Here is a 21,445-nt window from a genome sequence, read left to right as displayed (position 1 = left end):
ATCTTTCTTCAACTTCTCGTGATGCCTTAAAAAAGAAAAAAATATAAAAACTATCTTCCACGACTCCATAAGAATGACATAACTCTGAGTTGCTTTTTTTCTTTTGTTAAACCTTGGAAGAAACAAAATGGAAAAGGGAGCAACTTCTCCGAGTAATTCTTTTCATACTTATTTTGTTGATATCCATGAAGTTTTACAAGAAGACAAAGAAGAAGAAGAAGAAGAAGAGATTATCAAAATGGAAGAAAAAGTGACCAAAAAGGGTTTACAGAAGCCCATTAAACTTCGAGAACTCAAGAGGCCACAGAGGAGTTTTAGTAGGCAGGTGTCACTAGAGACAGGGTTTTCTGTGCTGGATAGAGAATCCAAGGCCAAAGATGACAGAAGGGTTCTTCGGAGAAGTGGTCGTAGTTTTGGAGGTTTTGATTCGGCTAATAGGATTGGTGGAGAAGCAAGGAAAGGAGACTTCAACATCTTCAGGACCAAGTCGACTCTTAGTAAACAGAATTCTCTGTTGCCTACGAAAAAAGAGAGAGAGATGGAGTCGCAAAGAATTGAAGGTGCTACTGATCTTGATGAATCTGTTAATAAAAGTGTTCCTGCTGGAAGATACTTTGCTGCTCTTAGAGGACCAGAATTAGACCAAGTGAAGGTAACATACTAAAAAGTTTTATATGTATGTATGATAATACCAAGAATTTGCTATGCTAAACTAGATTTTTGGATTCTAGAGTTACTTCACTTTCGTTTTTGTGCTCATATTTTCTGCAGGACTACGAGGACATTCTTCTTCCTAAAGATGAGCTATGGCCTTTCCTCCTCCGTTTCCCAATTGGTTGCTTTGGTATTTGTCTTGGACTTAGCAGCCAAGCTGTTCTATGGCGTGCCCTGTCAACTAGCTCCGCTACCAAGTTTCTCCACATTACACCATTCATCAATCTTTTCCTCTGGTCATTAGCTCTGGCAGTGCTAGTCTCAGTCTCCATCACCTACTTGCTCAAATGTATTTACTACTTTGAAGCTGTCAAAAGAGAATACTTCCATCCTGTCAGAGTCAATTTCTTCTTTGCTCCGTGGGTTGTATGCATGTTCCTTGCCATTGGTTTACCACCAATGCTAGCACCTGCGAAACTGCACCCCGCAATTTGGTGTGCTTTCATGGGACCTTACTTCCTTCTCGAACTCAAAATTTATGGTCAATGGCTTTCAGGAGGAAAGAGGCGTCTTTGCAAGGTAGCAAATCCATCTTCCCATCTCTCTGTAGTCGGAAATTTTGTTGGAGCAATCTTAGCATCAAAGGTGGGATGGATAGAAGCCGCCAAGTTCTTGTGGTCTGTTGGCTTTGCCCATTATCTAGTGGTGTTTGTGACGTTGTATCAAAGACTGCCAACAAGCGAAGCATTGCCTAAAGAGTTACATCCGGTGTACTCCATGTTTATTGCAGCTCCGTCTGCAGCAAGTATTGCTTGGGGAAGCATTTATGGTGAGTTTGATGGTTGCTCGAGGACATGTTTTTTCATTGCATTGTTCCTCTATATTTCACTAGTTGTGAGGATCAACTTCTTTACAGGATTCAGGTAAGCAAATTCTTGATCAACATCAGAATCCAACGTTTCTTTCAATCAGAGGATATAATCCTTAATTTAACTATTATTCAATACTTTTGAAGGTTCTCTGTAGCATGGTGGTCATACACCTTCCCAATGACAACTGTGTCAGTAGCGACAATCAAGTATGCAGAGCAGGTTCCTTCTGTTTTAAGCAAGGGCCTTGCTCTCTGTCTTTCATTCATGTCATCAACAATGGTGTCTGTATTATTCGTCTCTACCCTTCTTCATGCCTTTGTTTGGCAGACATTGTTTCCTAATGATCTCGCCATTGCTATAACCAAGAGAAGACTTATCAAAGAGAAGAAGCCCTTCAAAAAGGCTTATGATATAAAGCGCTGGACGAAACAGGTTCTATTGAAGAACAACCCTGCGGACAAAGAATACAACGGAGATAATGAAGCAGCAAACCAGCGGCAATCTGCACACAAGCAGAAGATAGAAGCTACCCTAGCATAATACTTAAGAAGAGTTCAAGAATGAGAGTGAAACTACAGTCCAGATGCTTGGTTTTGACTATTGTAGCTGAAAATCATCTTTTTATTGGACATTGGATCCAAGAAAACAATCGATGCATGGGTATAAGCATGCAAAGAATCCATGGATGATATATTTTAGATTAGTTCTACAGATAATACTATTGCATTATATAAATATATTTATAGCTTTTATACCCTATCCACCAAATTTACATTTCCGAACTAATTGTTATCAAATTTGTAGTAATGCTGCAAAATTGAAGTCAAAGGGTACGGGGCCTTGTTCGGCTGTAAAATATGTGTAACATTTGTATTGTATTATGCACTTGTGACCCAGAAGTATGCACCACGAAATTCATCTTAACATGTCAGTTTCTATGGAGGTAAATATTATTTTCTTTTTTTGGCCAGAGGTAAAGATTGATATCCGGTAAAGTGGATATCCACAGATTCCATATACAGCAAAAAACTATGTTGATGAATTTTGTTCAATTTTCAAACATTGATCCGGCAAAATTCCGAACCAATAGCAGTTACTTTCAGCGGATGCCAGAGCTCCTCCATAATCTCTGCATGTAAAGTCATACTTGAAAATTTACAATTAAAAGGGAAAGATGAAAAAGATATTGTGTTAACGAACCCAACATACCTCATGCTCAATTGATTACCAACTTCAGTAATGCCAACCATCACTCGCACACTGAATGTTCTGTCAGCCAAACAGATGTGGTTTCTCCTTTGCGAAATGCCTCATCTACAAGATAATGGCATTTATATGCATTACTTCATAGGAAGAATTGAAGCCTTATAATTAGAGTTGCAAATTGGTAATATAATACCCAGCAAAAGAGGAAAGGGGGGGGGGGGGGGAGACATAATTAGGAGACCTGAAAAATGCTAATCAAACTTGTGTGTTCAAATTATGAAACTAACCTCATGTTCTGGTTGGAACGGAATAAATCTATTTTCTTTTGAGCCCTTATACCAAAGAACAATTACATCAATAACACTAAGAAAAATCAAAATTCAAAAGTGCTCATCAGAATAAATAGAGTTAAAATACTCTGGAGAACCTTTGTAGATATAAAGGTAGGAGGAGGCAACTTCATTTGAGATCCATTGCTTGGCTGTAGTACAGACATAAGAGACAGCTGGCAGACAACATAGACATATAGAAAAAGAGAGTATATCAACAAAAATATGCCATACAAACACTAAGACCCAAAAAAAATATCAAACACTTCAATTGCATTAGTAGATGGCATACAATGTTAATTGGAAATATAAAGAGGGAGATGAATGATAGCATAACTGAAACATATTTATTAAGGTTTAAGAAAAAGTGCAGCCCAGTGTGTAAAGTTCCCACTATGCGGGGGTCCAAGGAAGGGTCGGACCCACTAAAAAGGGCAGCCTGGTGCGAAATATAGTTATTAAGATTTACCTTACTAAAAAGTTCTATGGGTGGATTTTGCAGAACCCTCTTCTCTGTATGGAAATTAAATTCCTGTTTAGCAGACAAAGCATGATATCATATCAAACAATTCGGCCAACAATCCATTTGTAATAAAGAGACAAAGATCTTCGATCCTCTACCATTGGCACTGTGGTTTCCCTCTTGAAGTTTCGGAAAACACCAATATCTCCTTTAGCGGAAAATATCTGCATCCAGGGAATTAGATACTTGTTAGATAGGAATCATTGATACCTTGCCCAAGGAATCAAACAATACATTGATGTAATTTGTTATTTGCTTACCTTCTTATTCAAAGGACTAGCTTTGAAGTTGTACTTTGTGTCAGAGGCATCCTGCCTAGTGGTATCCATGGCACTTGGTCTAAACAATGCAGGAAAAAATTCCTAAGTCATTCTTTCTCAGATTTAATACTAATAAATACCAAGGTACCCATATACAGGAGAATCATCACAACGATAAAGGCATGCTTGAATACCTAGATGGTATATATTCTGCACAAAACTACATTCTCTAGATAGTTAACATTTGAAACGGTTACTAGATTCTCTAGATTTTAAAATATAAAACATTTACCTTTTGGCTTCTCTAGTTCCATTGCCATTAGCAGAAATTGTACTAGGTTTCTCAGACCCCTGCAACAACATAAGTTTTCCAGAAGTAACAAAGAGGATTGACAAAAAAGCTCAAAGTAAGATGAGACATAATGACATCAATGGGTAACCTTATCAGCATCATTTGTTTGGAATGAAGATGATAGAGCTGATGAGAGTTGCGCAGCCCTTTCTGATGTCTTCAGGTGAAATTCCTGAGAAGCAATGAGACAGCACTTAGAGCCACATATGGAATGCAAGGAACCTCACTTTGCATTATTGCTTGTCATGATGCTTCCACAAAATGCATTAATCCAGGAACAAGCAAGAAACTAAAGTCCTTTACTTACTTCAAACTCTGGCAACTTCGGAATACTCTTCTTCCGAAGAGGCAATGAAGGAGCCTCGAGAATCTGCAAATTATAAATATATATTTGAGAGGAGAAAAGTACAAAAAAACCAACTTCAGTGAAAGTCTGTTTTGTCGCATCATAACTACCAACTTTTCTATTCAATGGGCGTGCTTTGAATCTATGCATGACAGATGTAACATGGTCTTGTTCAGTACCATTCTTAGGCCTGAAATGAAGACATCATTGCACCAGCAGCTTATTGACAATACCTTTATACCTCAACATATAAAGAAATAGTGACCAGAAACTAACTGCATTCTTTGAGCCCTACGGGCTGTTTGAAGCTCAGGTTCCATTGGAATGGTAAGCTTCAGCTTGGTATTGAGGATGTTTCTATCTGTAGCTCCATCCTGCGTAAGCACAAAGAAAAGCTCCGAAAGTTTCAGATCCAAATGTATCTTAAAAATCTAGACATAATTTGAGGGTATACCTTTTTAGGTGCCTTGTGTAACAAAGCAGTTTGCTGCTTCACCTCATCAAACTGCCATGCAGAACAAAAGTTGAGCCCAAACCAAAGCTTATTTGATAAATTATATCACTCAGCCACTAATAATACAAATTAATGACAAATCGAGAACACCTAAGTCTCAAGTCTAATGTGGAGATGGAAAAGTGAAGACAAAGGCCAACTAGGAGAACTGGTCTATGCAACATCTAGTTTGCCTCTACTCTCACTTTTGCATGTTCATATGTGAAAAACACACCCATTAGAGCACCTAGTGATAACATGCACTCATGTAGTTATTAGTTGCCAATTTGTGAACATTAAAAACAAAGGCTCTTTCAACAATATAAAAACCACTTTTCTGTTGCACTTAAAAAATCCAACATGTTCAATACAAAGAGCTGCCATGAGAAACTTTCCAAACTATGAGCAAGCATAGTGGAAGTATGGAAGGCCAACTAGGAGAACCGGTCAATGCAACATCTAGTTTGCCTCTACTCTCATTTTTGCATGTTCATATATGAAAAAACACACCCATTAGAGCACCTTTTGATAACATGCACTCATGTAGTTATTAGTCGCCGATTTGTGAACATTAAAAACAAAGGCTCTTTCAACAATATAAAAACCACTTTTCTATCGCACTTAAAATATCCAACATGTTCAATACAAATAGCTGCCATGAGAAACTTTCCAAACTATGAGCAAGCATAGTGGGAGTATGGGAAATTTTACAAACTCATGTACCTTTCGTGAGAGACCTCCCTCTAGCTTCTGCCTCTTAGCAGCTTGACTTTCAACCACAGAAGAATTACCTAGGCTTCTGTCACTGTTTAGCACCTGTAGCTTCTGAAATCTACAATAGAAAAAAAAATAGAAAGATTAGAACTGTAAGATTTTAGTACAGGAACTTTCACAGATAAATTGTTCCTTTTATTGAAACTAGGATGCATTTACATTACAAGGAATAAGAAACTTAGGACCATTGAAACTGAAAGTAGCCATTTGTGAGAGGTAAGATTCTCTTTGTCTCTTTGAAAAACACTACATTGTGAGACTAGAACAGATAAGAAAGTCAATAGAGAATTTTCGTAAATCACCTGGATGTAGCAACTTGAGGGGGCTGATTTTGTTTGGCTAACTGACTTGCAGTAGGTTTCATAAGAGTTGAGCCCCTTGGCATAGACGTTTTCATGTCCTTAGATTTAACTTTTAATTTATCACCAGGTATATGATTGTAAGTTGTGAAGCCTGAGGGAGGAAAAGGAAAAAAAATATGAGCAAAACAGATGGGAAGTGATGTTCATAATAATGATAAAAGAATCATTACAGACACGTATAAGCTATAACAGATATAGATGGGCACACATCTGGAAAGTACACACACTTCAGTCTTGGACCATATTTGCAGTTAACCAAACACACTTGAGAGAAGCCAAAAATGATAACAATAAGAAAGCAATCTCACTGGAGGCAGAGACGAGTAAGAAAAAAATAAAACCTTAAAACTACTTTGCATAAGTGTGCCAATCACCTGTAGTTAGTTGAAATGGTTGATTTAAAGCCTTTTGTAAAACTTTCTGTATTTTGGTGAAGATCGCTCTGTTAGTTCCTTCATAGCCTAAACACAATAAAAGAAACAATAAAATCAGTTAAGCACAGTTTTTCAAACTTTCCAAAGAAAATCATCTTCTTTTTTTAATCCATTCTTCTGAGTGATCTATCCATCCATCCTCCCTTTTAACCAAAGGTTTAACCAACAACTCTAAAACAGACTACACTCAAGCTCAAGCTTCATATGATTCCCAGCAGAAGTACAAGCTTGCCCCCTCTTAATTCCTGAAGCAAGCTCCACGGCTCTTTCATATCAGCTAAATTACAGCATTCGGTCTTAAAATTTAAATAGAAAGGAAGTTCAATGAAACAAAAGCACCACAAATAAGATGCTAAACATGGGAAATTGTACCTCTGTTAGTGGCATCCATAGCTGAAAATTCCAAGGCCGTCACGTTTTCGGAATCATTTTCGTGTAATGTATTAGTATCTTCCGCTTCTTTGCATTTTGGAGACGTAGTCACATTTTCCAGGAGACTTCCCTCTCTTAAAACTAACTTTGTCACAAAAGCTACAACCCCAAAAAAAAAAAAAAAAAGATAGAAATAATTTTACCAAGAAAGATTAATGGAAAAAAAAATGATAGAAAATAAAAGGACCTTTTTTTTACAATAATGTCTCAAAAATTTAGAAATAAAAGAAAGAAAAGAAAAGGCAATCGTTGATAACAATTAAAAAAAAAAAAAGGTAAAATCATCTTTACGGCTCATACTTCTTCAATCAAATAAGAAGAATAGATAATAAACCAAAAAATATATATTAAAATAATGGTAAAACATTATTGCTTCAAGCAAACAATATTAAGTTTAAGAAACTAACGAGAAGGAGGATAACCCGGCGCCGACTCGAACCAAAGCTCAGCTTCTCTGGCCTCCGCCGGGGACTCCTCGCGCGTGAAATCGAAGAACCTAGCCGCATCAAACTCGTAATCCAGATCAATCTCTCTCACCTCGAACACTGGCTCTATCTCCATCTCCTCTTCCATCTCTATCTCTCTCTCTTTCTCCGTCCAAAACTCACTCCCTCTGTCTCTCTCTACAATGCCGTTGCAACTTTACCTGAACCAACCAGAACTAAACTCCGCCGCCATTTGCAGCGATAATTTGAAAACGATTTTCGCTTAGAAACCCTAGAAATCTTTGAAAAGGCGAGGTGGAGTCGACAACGGCGATGACTACGCTTGAGCCAGCTTCACTGTAGCATTCGAAACAAAATAAATTTTATTCCAATAAACGGGAAAAAAGAAAAACGAAGAACAAAGACAACATCCAAAGCGTAAGGTGCAAGTTACTGCAGCCGAACTCCGGAACTGGGCTTTTTTTTGTTCTATAGCGCCGAGGCTTTGTAACGATCAAAATTTGAATTTATGGGCTTCTGAAAATAATAGTAAAACAAAAAAAAAAGGCCGTTTATAAAATTTTATTGACGACAGTATCCTTGGTCTGTTATGGAAATTAAGAGGTTGCAATTTACAGTGGAGGAGTCACTGGTGAGGGTAAAAGAGTCAATAGGTTTGAGAAATTGATTTGTCCTTGAAGTGAGGAGCAGTGCTATCGGTGTTCGGGCACAGGGGTTTCGGGTGGCGAGATTATGTCGACGGGACTCTGAAATTTCGGCGCGTGTTGTATTTGCCACTGGGATTTGATGGTAATTGCGATATTGGTCCTAACGGTTTTATTCTTTTGTCAGGTATAGGGAAGGGTGGGAGGAGTCGTGGGAGCCCTCGGATCCGAATTCAAATCTGGACTGGGCCAAAGATGAGAAGGGTAAAAGGGTATTTAAGGATTTATGTACGAACCCCAAGCCAGTTATATATATATATTTTTTGGTCGTAAGAATAAAGTTTCAGATTAGCTTCGATTTCAATCGAAAATTTTTTTGATTTTGATTGTAAATAACTAGAGTTGAATACAGCTGATGTTTCATCTGTTTAAGACTTGACATTACATCGAAAAATCTGTTACACTTAAAAAAATTGAAACTATTTCGAGTTTGAATGGTGGTTGAGAATATATATATATATATATATATATATAATGTTTTTTAAATCTTTAAATGAAAAATGAATGTTAGCTACGATTAATAAAGTTATATTTTTTAGTTAACCGATGGCAAAGGGGAGAGTTTTTTTTAAATTAATGTTTAAATTATAATAAAATATTTAAATTTAAAAATTTTTAATATAATATTTGAATTATAAATTTATTAATTAATGTGATATTTATTGTAAATATTTTTAATTTCAAATAATAAAAATAATTTTTTAAATATATTATTAGCTAGTCTATTTATAGTTTAAATAATAAATTATAAATTTTTAAAATTTAAATATTGTATTAAATATTTTAATATAATTTAAGTATTATTCATGATATTAAAAATATATATTTTGAGGATTTTCAATAGAATTTATTGATAATAAAATTTAAATTAAAAAAAAAAGAGTTATAATGAAAAACATATAGGGATGAGAAAAAAATTAAAAATTTAAAAAATCGATTCGAAATTATAATGTTTGGTTTGATTTGGGTCAATTTTTTTTATTTGATTCAAATCAATTTTATATATTAAATATATATATTAAGTTTGGATTAAATTTCAGATTGAGATATGAAAAATCGAAAAAAAAAATTAAATTATATATATTTTTTAATTTTTATATATTTTTAAAATTTGTATAAAATAAAAAATAATAATATCATAAAAAAATTTACTTAAATATATTAAAATTTATATTAAAATAATATATAAAATTTTTAAAATTAAAAATTAATAAATTAAAATAATAAATTTTGATTCAATTGAAGATTCGAATTCAGATTAAATTTTAAAATTTTATAATATTATATAATATCTAAAAAATTGAATTAAATTTTATTTGAATGAATTATTACCCCTTTTTTGATATTCTATATATTGTAATTGTGTAAATTCAAATTAGATCAAATTTTCAAAATAATGGAAGAGAAAGGAAAGGAGTAAGGGAATGGATTGGGAATTGTCAATGTCATGCAAAAAATAGCATATAGGTTTTTACTTTATTAATGCAGTGAATTGTGAAAATTTTTTTGTCCCCTTGTGGTGAAATATAAAATAATACTTCCTCTGTAGCTAATGGTATATCCCTTAAAAGAGTAAAAAACAAATAAATACTGTTTGATGAAAAGGACATTGATATTCACCCACGTGATTTTTTTTTTTTTTTTTTTAGACCTTTTGAATGTGATAATTGCTTAGTAGTTGAATATTTCAGAAGCTTTTTATGTAATTTTTTTCTTAATAAATATGGTTCAGTGATGTCAACTAGTACCGTAATTTAACGTTGACTGCACTGACAGGGTTTTACCTGGGATTCCCTTCGAACCATATGTAAGAACCAGGTATTGTTATGGTTTCCTGCATTATCATTTGACCTTTGCCCAACTTAGAAAATAAACACAACTGAGTAATTCAATCTCTCACCTCTCAATTCAAAGATTCGTTTTTCTTTTTCTTTTTCTTTTTTTTTTTATTGTTTCGATATTTTGAATCTATACTGCAATCGTTCTTAATTAGGATTATTCAGGATTGAGATTTAAGTCATTATCAAAGAATAAAACTCGTTGCAGTTTGTTTTGAACATAACCGTCTATAAGGAGCTTCAACAAGTGCAACCTTGAGCCAAAATGACCCAACCACTTACATCAATCGATTTGGTAAGGCTAGCTTTCGCGTTTTATTAAAATTTCAGATTTAATTTATACATTACAATTCATATAAATTAAATTATTTTATTATAACAAATTATTAATGTCAAAATAATCGATAATAGAATAAAATTTTCATTTTTATGTTTGTTGATGTGATTGTATACAATAAGGATTTGTTAATCTTAATCCAATTGATAATAGAAACAAATATCTATTATTAAATTTACTGAGATAGTATATTTAATATATTCTTTCTGTCCTATTTTATTTTGTTCATTTTTTTTAGAATATCTTAAAATTATATTGTTATAACATTTAAAATTTGTTTTTATTATGATTTTTTCATTTTTTTACATTAAAAATCATAAAATTTTTTAATTTCAATATTAAATATATTTAAATCAAATTTTTTTTCTTAAATTTTATGAAAATTAATATATGACAAATATTTTGGGACGAAGGTAATACTACATATATATAATGATAAATGTCAAAGAGTAAACATTAAGACAAATGGGTAACCAAAAATTATTACAAAAAGAATTAAAGCGAGAAATCAAAGGATGAGATATATCTAAAAAAAATTTAAAAGAAATTTTATTTTTTATTTTTATAATACAGTCAAGGGATTTCAAACTTAAGCTTTTTTTAATTTAAAGGACATAAAATTTTTTTTTTTTACCAAACTGCACTCATCCTCATGAGTAAAGAAAATTTAACAGAACTACATAAATGCAGGCAAACGGGTTAGTATTATAGCATGTTAGTATTACATTATGACATTCATGTCTTCTTTTCTTGGCCAATCAACATATTTTATTTTGATTTACAATATCACTGTATAAAAGTATATTAGGCATTCACATGTACATGAATTTCCTTTGTTGGGGTTGAACAAATGGCCACCTCGAATAAATCGAGTCACTGATACATTCTCCTTCCTTGGGTAAAATTGAGATTCAACTGCGGCCTCACATTCTGACAAAAAACAGAGCAGACTGAAACCATAACTTTGTGCTGGCTGGACACTGATGGACATGTAAAGCCAATTCCAGGTCCATCACTCTCTGAAAAGCACAGCTCCCAAGTTGTCAAGATTCAGACCTTCCAACCTCAACCGTGATGGCTCTTGCGATCTTTGTTCTAATCACGCAATCAACTCTCCATCCAAGCCTCACACATCCCTATCCAACAGCTCATGTTCAACTTCAAATGTTGAACAGTTTGCCAGATTCAATAATGACTTTAATTTACCTCAGAATAAGTTCTATTCAGTATTTTCAATGCCTTCACTGTAATTGTTAATTTAATCTGTAAGTCTCACTAATTTCAGCAAATGATAACAAATAAATGGCAATTAAAACTTTCTAGTTTGGCTGATTACTTAGTTTTCTCTGGTGCATTAATTTGATCGGCTACCAATCTCAAATTAGAAGTTTGTAATTAAGGATCCAACTTGTTTACTTCTCCTTCACAACCTGCTGGGGGTATTGAGTGGCCAATATTAGATAGAGATTGCTTCATTAGTAGGTAACACAGCAGAAAACACCAACGTTTTCATGGATCCTTAGTACTATGATAATGCTTTCCTACTTTTCATTTTTTTTTTATATCTTATTTTGTTCTTTTGTGCTGTGGATTTGTTTCCCCCATTAACAAACATTAATATTTTCTTTACTGTTCAACTAACTTTAATACGCGCAAGCCTCAAAATCCTGCATGGATTGAGAATATCCTTTTAAGTTTCTTGAATCTTGCAGCCTAAATCTAGCATAAAAAAGGATTGGAAAATTGATTACTGAATACACAAATTTTTATAGGAAACTTGAACCTTGTTGAAGTGAATAAAGGTTGCTATGAGAGAAAAACAAAGGAAATGAAAGTCCCTAATATATAACGCGTCAAAGTTTGTGTTGTGTATAGTTTCTTCGGACTGACTTGCCTTGGTGAAATTGCTTCTTGCAGCTTGTGGTTGTGGTGTATAAAAGAAGGGACAAAATTGGGGTATTGTCTTCAAGTGCAAAGGGGAGCTTTGAGGACAAATTGTGGGCCGATTCTATCTCTTGTACTCTTGTTTTTTAGAGATTCCAATCGTAACTGAAATTACTATAAAACCGAAACTGTTCATTCTTTCTTCCTCCACAGGATAAACAGATTATGGAGTAAAATGTACAGAATTCTTCTCTCTCGGCTATCATAATCAGAATGATACCAAACCATTTGATCATCATTGTAGAAAATAAAGAAGATTGATCATACAATCTCTTTGACTTAACATGGATGCCTTTGATAGCATCAAGATCTTTTTGTCCGCTTCATCATATGACTATCATACCTTGGGTTAGATCAAACACAGCAACCTTAATCTATTCGCAAGCAACGCCAGATTCAAAAAACCAGTTTAAAAGGGCTTTTAGAATACTCAAAATAATGTGCAAAGCGTAAACCTCGAGGTAGTAATTGCTGTAGCAAATTTTCATTAGATCTCTCGTTTTAACACAAAGTCAAAAGAGCAACCAAATAATTTGACATTGTCTTCAGCTCAGCCGAGTCAAAGAAATCAATAACAAGCAAACCTTAATTTCATCCGAAAATAGAGGATATGAATAAAAATCTTACTAGTAAAACTGTTGTATTTTGGCAGCACATTTGGAATTCAAATAATTTGCCTAAAATTCCCACCAACAACGACACCCAAAGTTGTCACCCAACATCTGGAAATTACTGAAGAAAAACGAAAGTTTCTACTTTCTACTTCCACAAGAAAGATGGACAAACAAACAACAAGGCCATTTCAGTAAACTCACAGCATTTCCCTCCTAAAGATCTCAACAGCTAAATCCCAAAATCTCTCTCGCCCCGCCCCCCTCATGCAACGGACGGCTGAGAAAGAATCTGTATCCCATAATTCCCTCCCTCAGAAAAAAGAATTAAAAAAAATCCCAAAACCCAAAAAACCAGAGAAAAGTAGAGGGAGAAGAAACACAAAAAAGAGACCATAAAGATATTATTTTTGTTCATCCATTAAACGTTAACAGCAAAACCCAGAAAAACCCATATTTTCAATTCCCATTTCACATTCATTTGAGTTATGCGGCCATGACTTCACTACAATGAAACAAACCCGATATTCCCGGACTCGGAGCCCCGAACCCAAGAAGGAAAAAACTAGAGGGGGAGGAGGAACTGCCATGAGAGTGATAGTTCCTTTACAAGGTGTTGTTCAAGGAAGAGGAGGCTTAGTTTTAGGCTCCATAATCCCTTGTGCGCTCTTTTACTTTCTCCAATTCTATTTGAACCGACACCGTAATGAACCGGATGACGAGAACGAATCGAATTCCCCAGGTCAGAACCAAACGACCCGGTCGCCTTCGTCCGGCCAGTTGGCGGAGTATCCTGGGTTGACACGTAACCTGTCTCGGGTTTTGCTATCCCCGAGAAGTCCGAGAGGACCCGTCTCAGTTTCGGGTCGGGTTAGTGGAATTGTGAAGGATGCGGAGTCTCCGTATTATGTGGGATTGAGGCGGGTCAAGGAGGATCCGTATGATGAAGTGGACAATCCGAATGGAGTCATTCAGATGGGGTTAGCAGAAAACAAGGTGGGTTCTTTTGTTAATATGCTTTATGGTTCGATTTTTTATTGATTTTTTTTTCTTTTTGGGTTTTTAGTTGTCATTGGATTTGGTTAAGGATTGGCTAGCGGGGAATGTGAAAGAAGCGATACTGGGAAATGGAAAAGAGCTGACCATTGGCGGGATTGCAACTTACCAGCCTTTTGATGGATTAATGGAGTTCAAAGTGGTAAACTTTGTGTCAATATTTTTCAACTTATCTATTGTTTTGTATTTAGTTAATACTATCACTATCACTGTCAGTTCTCTTGTTTTGTTTGTTTTTGTTATTTGAAATTGCGTTCAAACTTCAAATGGTTCGTATGATGCTAATGACGAAAGGTAATTCCATTCACTTTTAGGTGACTTTAAGATGTCATGTTAGGATTTAACTGTTTGGAGATTCAGATTGATTGAGCGATTGTAACTTTAGTTTGTGCTCCAGGGACTGCTTGTTTATGGTCATGCTTAACGTTTTATGGTCTCTGTTAATAATGGTGGCGCCGCAAATTTGGTGGAGTCCTTTACCTTTATTTGTTTGGTACTCAGGTCACAATCTTTGCTGTGCCAAGGAAAGATCTGTAATAGAGTATAATGCTTGTATTATGAAGAATCAAGTGAGATGGAGGTGGCAAAAACCAAATATATGGATCATTGGATAGTACTATTGGAGGTGCTGAGAAGATTGTAGGTGCCAGATGGTTGACACAAGGCAAGCCAAATTAATGTCTTAGAGGAGGATATACGAGATAGAAAAAGAGTTCAAAGAAGTAATACATTGAAGTTATTCCCGTCTGGCTAATTGTTATATTTTCACTTAATGAGGGATAAATAAGAAAAAAGGAAAACAATAAATCTAAGTTCATCGGCTCTTGATTCTTATTCAGTGATATATATTATTGGTAGATACAAGACCCATTAATTAAAGCAATGTACATGCACTGAGATCTTGTTTTTTTTCTTTTCCCACCATTTATGTATCAAAGACGCTTGGATTACTTGCGTAGTAGGATTTAATGATTAAAAATCTGGTTGAATACGTATATGCCAGTGACCATAAAGTGACCTCTTTGTTTGGAGAAACAAAAGGAAGATGAAAGAGGAGAGAAAGATATTTACAATTAATTTGACAAGCTTTCTTAACTTGTGCACAGGTTTTCCGGGTGTATTTTAGATTTCCATGTGTTATAACATGTTGGAATATACCTTTTCCCGCAAAATTATTTATAAAATTTTAAATTTAAACTCATGCTTAACTTCGATAGTCCTCCTCGTCTAGTGATCCCTTTTGGAAATGCTTTCTTTTTGTCTATAAACGGTCTTTACTTGAACTTTTATGTCTTGACTTAGTATTACCTTGCAGGCTGTGGCAGGATTCATGTCTCAAGTCATGGAGCAAGCTATTTCCTTCGACCCTTCACAGATAGTGCTGACAGCTGGTGCGAACCCTGCAATTGAGATTCTTAGCTTCTGCTTAGCAGATGCTGGAAATGCATTTCTTGTTCCAACACCATATTACCCTGGGTAACCTTTTTGTCCACCATTTTGACAGTTTTCTGGTAACCATCTATCCGATTAGGAAACTAAGGTTTTGAAAACAATATGCAGTTTTGATAGGGATGTAAAATGGCGAACTGGGGTGGAAATAGTACATGTTCCTTGTCGAAGTGCTGACAACTTCAGTTTGAGTATAGCTGCTCTTGATCGAGCATTCAACCAGGCAAAGAAACGTGGGCTGAAAGTGCGCGGGATAATTATATCAAACCCATCAAACCCTGTTGGCAATCTTCTGAGTCAGGAAACACTTTACAGCCTGCTAGACTTTGCCAGAGAGAAGAACATCCATATTGTCTCTAATGAAATATTGGCTGGCTGTACTCATGGAAAGGAAAAATTTGTAAGCATGGCAGAAATCATTGACCTGGAAGATGTTGATCGGAAAAGAGTCCATATAGTGTACGGTTTGTCAAAAGACCTTTCTCTTCCAGGTTTTAGGGTTGGTGTTATCTACTCTTTGAACGAGGAGGTTCTGGCTGCTGCTAAAAAGTTGACGAGGTTCTCATCCATTTCAGCTCCAACCCAGCGTTTGCTTATCTCTATGCTATCTGATGCAAAATTTGTTCAAACATTCATTACCGTTAACAGGGAGAGGCTTCAAAGAATGTATGTTCAGTTTGTGGGAGGATTGAAAAAATTGGGCATAGAGTCCATAAAGAGTAGTGGGGGCTTCTATTGTTGGGCTAATATGAGCGGGTTAATCAGCTCATACAGCGAGAAAGGGGAACTTAAGCTTTGGGACAAGTTGTTGAATATAGCCAAGGTGAACGTAACTCCAGGGTCTTCTTGTCATTGTATTGAACCTGGATGGTTCCGCTTCTGTTTCGCCACATTGACAGAAAAGGATATCCCTGTAGTTATGGAACGGATTCAGAAAATTTCTGAAATCTGTAAATTGAATAGTTAAAATGCTGTTTTATTCTAAGATTTTATTAATTTTCATCTTTAGAGATCGGTGCGTATCCCCAATTCGCAACTATAGGTAGGGCTCGATGTTTTTGGGATTTGTATGCACAAAAAGCTTGGAGATCTGATTGTTTCATGTTGAGCAATTTTTATGCGTCAGAATCTTCATCAATAAAATGACACTGGATCTTAGGAAACTGAAAAAAGAAATAGTCTGTTGAATTTGGTGCAGCAGTATCATTGAGGAAGATAGAGTGGGGCAATAATTTAAAGGTTTTCAAGTTGAATAGCAAAGTTGACAGACTGCGCAACTCTGGAGATGCAATAGCCGATATGCAGTTAAAGGCATAAAGGCCCGTCCCTGATATCAAAAGGACCAACAATAAATGAAAAAGCTACGCATCAAGCAACATTTTCTTTCAACCATAGAAACCGTTGCAACTACAGAATCTTATATGGAAACCACGCCAAGATTGCAAAGGCTTGGGAAACACAGTAAAGAAAAGGCACTACTGTTAAAGAGCTCTGTACCCTTTGTATTGAAATGTTGTGATCAATTCAGTAAGCTTTTCGGCAACAATTTCCAGTGTTCTTGAATGAACAATGCTTTTAAGAGGCTTTACCTAGACAACATATGGAAACCGTCTGCATGCTGCTGCCATTGCTGTTAATCCTAGAGGTTTGAATTTCTTGAACTTAACCGCGGCCCAAAGAACTGAACAGATGGATGCACGTAAATGATTACTTTTTATTTCACAAAATTACAAATAGAGGAACAAATCAATGATGGTAATCGCAAAATGAATACAAAAGAATGATCTTTTTTCTTTTTTACCCTAATCAGCAACTCTGTCTCCTCTGCACAATTAATCACAGCTAGACTACCATTTCTTTGAACTTTGCTCCAAAAACTATACTTAAATCTCTATATGGTCAGCAAACCCATTGCTACTTGATCACTGTGGTTCCATTCCAGATCTGATGGACTCCAGAACTTGAATAACCTCAGCCATGCTTGGTCTTCTTGAAGGAATATGTGATGTACAAATCAACCCCAACTTCATAACCTGTATTAATTCATTCTCTGCGAAACCACGCAGTCTTCTATCAAAGCAATCTGAAGCAGAGCCCCTCTCCAACAATCCTCTAACATATTCACACAAAATCACCACCTCATTTACTGTTGGACTCTCTACCGGTTTCCTCCCAGTTACAAGTTCTAAAAGAATTACTCCAAAACTGTAAACATCACATTTCTCACTAAGTCTCAAACTTTGAGCCAACTCTGGTGCGACATATCCAACGGCATTATGGAATTTAGTTAATCCGTAGTTATCCAAAATCGGAAGCAATTTTCCCAATCCATAATCAGATAACTTGGCCTCATACTTCTCATCTAAGAGTATGTTAGTTGATTTGATGTTGAGATGAAGAATTGGAGGTCTACAATCATGGTGAAGGAAAGAAAGCGCTCTTGCAGTTCCAAGGGCAATATGAAACCTTCTAGACCAATTTAGTTCGGCATTACTAACACCTGTACTAGTAGCCGGGTAATTTAGTCCATGAAGATTATCATAGAGATTCCCATTTGGAATGAATTCTGATAGAATCAACTGCATTGTTGAGGACCAATAATAACCTTGAAAAGCAACTAAATTGGGATGTTGAAGGTTACCTAGGCATCCAATTTCTTGTTCAAATTCATCTTGGTTTCTAATTCTTCCAAGAGTCTCAAGCTTCTTTACTGCAATTGAGATCCCACCTTCAAAGCTAGTTCTGTAGACAGTTCCGATAGACCCACCACCTATTAGACACTCCTTGTCAAGCAAAGCTTTGGTGCCAGCTTCCCAATCTTCATATTTAGAAGGCAAACTTTTGCTAAAGAGGACTAACTTCCCAATTATAACATTGGAATCTGAAGAACCTGATGGTGTGCTCTCAACAACAACTGTTGCTTCCTCCTTTTTACCCTTGCGTGCCCTGATGTTCATGATGGTTATCACACAAACCCCTATAAGGATCACAGCAGCAGCAACAATGGCAACAATCGCAGAAACACTAAGGACCTTGGTTTTACCAGGTGTGGAAGCTGTGCCATTTCCTGAACAGGATGTCAAAGGGGAACCACAGAGCCGAGGGTTGTTAAAAAATGCTGATGCACCAAAGGACTGGATGGTTTGAGCAGAAGGAATGATACCAGAGAGATCGTTGTAGGAAAGATTAAAATGTGTTAACATATTTAAATTCCCAAGCGTAGGGGGGATTGATCCAGAAAGTGAATTCTGTGAGAGATCAAGAAATTGGATTTTTGACAAGTTCCCTAGACTAGACGGGATACTTCCATTCAGCTGGTTGCCATGCAAGTCAAGGATTTCCAGATTTGACATGTTATAAAGGGTATCGGGAATATGTCCCTCTAGACTATTTCCAGAAACATCCCTGTAGCAACACAATAGAGTTCCTTAGAATGCAGCAACACAATAGAGTTCCTTAGAACAAAGCAATGCTGATGAAAATCTAAGATACATCAAGATAGCATATACTCACAGTTCACGAAGAAACCTGCAATTGCTTATAGCCTCAGGAATTTCACCAGCAAGGTTGAGATTGTGCAAATCTAAGACCTGTAGCAACTCAATGCTACAAAATCCAGCAGGGATTGTCCCGCTTAGTGAATTATTAGCCAAGCTAATTGCCAAAAGCCTTCCCAAATCCCCAATATTAACTGGTATGGTCCCATTAAGCCTGTTGAACCCCAAGTCCAGAACTTTGAGGCTTTTACAGTTTGAAATGCTTGTTGGGATCTCCCCTTCCAAACTACTCCATGAAGCATCAATAAATTCCATTGTCTCACTACAAGTTCCAACCACAGGAATATCACCAAAGAACCCATTATGTGAAATGTTGACATAAGTAATATTCTTAAATTCAAGAACACCTAGTGGAGCCAACCCTGTGAAAGAATTTCTGCTAAGATCCAAATACAGCAAGCTTTGGCATTTTAACATCTCTTCAAGCACAGTGCCACTTAATGCATTGCTACCAACAGACACATATTTCAATACTGAGATACCGCAAACTCCAGAAGGTAATTGACCAGTAAGATTATTGAACGAGAAATTAAACCCTTCAAGCTTACTACAATTCAAAATGGACTCCGGAATGGAACCCGAAAGACTGTTATGGGAAAAAGAAACATACTTTGTTTTGTAGCAATTCTTAAACAAAGCAAATGGAATCTGTCCAGTATAACCATTCTTTGAAAAATCAAGAAATCTAATGTTAGGTAAATCACCAATGAAATCTGGTATGGAACCAGATAATGCATTTGAACTCACATTGATCTTCCATAATGTTTGTAACAGTGAATATTCTTGCGGGATATTTCCTGAAAATCTGTTGCCAAACAATGTCAAGACTCTGAGAGAGCTTAAACCGGACAAGGCGGCTGGCAGTTGTCCACTGAGGCCAGTGTTCCACAAAACAATCTTGTCCACAAATCCCTCTGGATTACAGAACACACCACTGAAATTTAAACAAGGGTTACCGCTTGGGACCCAGGAAGTCAAGCTGTTGTAAGGATCATCAGTGATGTTTCCTTTAAATTGGAGCAAGATTTCCTTCTCAGTTGCTGCTAAAGAAATGGTGAGGATTCCGATTCCAAAAGAAGCAAGAATCAGGAAAAGCAAAGCACGGGAAAAAATAAATTGATGGATCCTTCTCATGCTCGGAACACAGCAGGAACACAGAAAATTGAGTCTAGCCGTTTGGCATTATTGAATCAGATTCAAAGAAGATCTGCCTATCCTGCTTTTCCAATTGCAAAACTTGTTGTTTGCACTTGTTAAAATCTGGACTACCAAAGACAAAACATCACGATCATGGCCAAACACCAACATTTTTCACTTTCTTCCTTCCTCTCACAAAAACTCAATAAGCTGCTAAATTTAAATGCATTTGCTCAACAAAAACAATACAATTACCCCTTTCAACCCACACTTTCTTCAATGAATCAAAGACTCTCTAGTCAGAACCAAAGATCTCACCTTTTTCTTTCTGGGTTTAAGCTAAAAATCTCAAATTTTTTTAGCTCTTGCAGGTCTAGACAAAAGAAAGAGAGTTTAAAAGGGGCAAAGCAACAAAGGAAGGGAGAAAAAAATGCAATGAAAATGGTGACAACTGACAAGTGAGAACAAATATGAAGGTGTCTTGGCTGGAAGGAAAACAGGTGAGCCAATTTAATAACTATCTATATATAAATATTTATATCTATACGGTTGCACCAACAGAAGCTCAACCATGTGCGTTTCTTTCTATTTCAAAGCTCAGCTCTTTTCATTACATTACAACCCTCTCTCCCTCCCCTATCCTCCCATTTTTCTTTTTTTTAAGTTTAAACTCTGATATATAAAGAAAAAGAAGAAAACTTGAAAGTTGAAACTCCACAGTGGTCTTGATACACTCACCACCGTGTAAGATAGAGCCTTGGCTTTGTCTGTGAACTACAAGCATTTATTCTCTCTCACCAACCCATGCTACCAATCCTTTTCATCACCACCAAATTATTGGCAGAGAGATAGCAGAAGAAATAAATATATGTTTATAAAAAGAAATAAAAAATTTAAGTAAAACCCAAAAGAGAAGGCAGTGTAAAAGGAGGAGAAATTGGTTGGGTTTTTTGGCTTTGGCTTTTTGGGTTTATTTAGGTGTTTTTCTTTGTCGATTGAGTTGTGCTTTTCTTTCCCCTTTATTGCATTGAAGTTTCTTTGTTTCCGTTTTGATTGTGACCCTTTTTTATTTTTCCTTAATAAGCAGAAATTTTAGAATAAGAAAAAAGAAAAAAATTAAAAGCGTTTACACCGTATTTCCAACTAGACCACGGGAATTTTCTCCTGTCTCCATTTACTTTTGAAAACTTCAGCAACCCTTCTCAGATCTTGCCATGTGCTTCCATGGGTTTCTGCAAATTCCCTTTTTTTTTTTTAATATAATTTTGACAGCTTAACGTGAATGAGATGAAACTTGAAACTTTTGTCTTGTTGCATTTGACTGAGTAG

General features: G+C 35.8%; 4 protein-coding genes across 7 annotated transcripts; 2 read left to right on the top strand and 2 right to left on the bottom strand.

Moving 5' to 3' along the window:
- The first annotated feature begins 26 nt into the window (after positions 1–26).
- Positions 27–2,066, top strand: OZS1 (C4-dicarboxylate transporter/malic acid transport protein). Its single transcript, XM_022881827.2, has 3 exons — positions 27–652; positions 772–1,577; positions 1,670–2,066. Exons 1-3 carry the CDS (start codon positions 128–130, stop codon positions 2,064–2,066), a joined length of 1,728 nt encoding a protein of 575 aa, XP_022737562.2. The 5' UTR covers positions 27–127.
- On the bottom strand, positions 542–8,373 carry LOC111290497 (Cell cycle regulated microtubule associated protein). Of its 4 annotated transcripts, XM_089767710.1 has the most exons (19): positions 7,917–8,373; positions 7,445–7,819; positions 6,978–7,136; positions 6,546–6,632; positions 6,112–6,262; positions 5,759–5,867; positions 4,997–5,047; positions 4,819–4,916; positions 4,657–4,732; positions 4,504–4,566; positions 4,285–4,368; positions 4,137–4,195; positions 3,845–3,923; positions 3,683–3,748; positions 3,531–3,593; positions 3,160–3,237; positions 3,020–3,064; positions 2,736–2,840; positions 542–1,977 (listed from the first exon to the last, which is right to left on the bottom strand). In XM_089767710.1, exons 2-18 carry the CDS (start codon positions 7,608–7,610, stop codon positions 2,799–2,801), a joined length of 1,476 nt encoding a protein of 491 aa, XP_089623836.1. In that variant the 5' UTR covers positions 7,611–7,819; positions 7,917–8,373; the 3' UTR covers positions 542–1,977; positions 2,736–2,798. The 4 variants fall into 4 exon arrangements, with proteins under 4 accessions (XP_089623836.1, XP_089623838.1, XP_089623837.1 ...); XM_089767712.1 differs by having other exon boundaries at positions 1,944–1,977; positions 3,020–3,054; positions 7,445–8,274; XM_089767711.1 differs by lacking the exon at positions 542–1,977 and adding an exon at positions 2,371–2,655 and having other exon boundaries at positions 7,445–8,274.
- Positions 8,374–13,012: 4,639 nt separating this feature from the next.
- LOC111289918 (putative aminotransferase ACS10) lies at positions 13,013–16,432 on the top strand. Its single transcript, XM_022881279.2, has 4 exons — positions 13,013–13,913; positions 13,984–14,115; positions 15,289–15,449; positions 15,534–16,432. The coding sequence occupies exons 1-4, from the start codon at positions 13,428–13,430 to the stop codon at positions 16,387–16,389; spliced, it is 1,635 nt and encodes a 544-aa protein (XP_022737014.2). The 5' UTR covers positions 13,013–13,427; the 3' UTR covers positions 16,390–16,432.
- A 684-nt stretch (positions 16,433–17,116) lies between these two features.
- Positions 17,117–21,071, bottom strand: LOC111289917 (putative LRR receptor-like serine/threonine-protein kinase At1g12460). The gene is made up of 2 exons (XM_022881278.2): positions 18,936–21,071; positions 17,117–18,827 (listed from the first exon to the last, which is right to left on the bottom strand). The coding sequence occupies exons 1-2, from the start codon at positions 20,111–20,113 to the stop codon at positions 17,345–17,347; spliced, it is 2,661 nt and encodes an 886-aa protein (XP_022737013.2). The 5' UTR covers positions 20,114–21,071; the 3' UTR covers positions 17,117–17,344.
- Positions 21,072–21,445: the final 374 nt, after the last annotated feature.

This window comes from Durio zibethinus, chromosome 11 (assembly GCF_047325235.1).
Source record: "Durio zibethinus cultivar Kanyao isolate XHJ-2024 chromosome 11, ASM4732523v1, whole genome shotgun sequence".
Lineage (NCBI taxonomy): Eukaryota > Viridiplantae > Streptophyta > Magnoliopsida > Malvales > Malvaceae > Durio > Durio zibethinus.
This window is presented reverse-complemented; position numbering and strand designations above follow the sequence as displayed.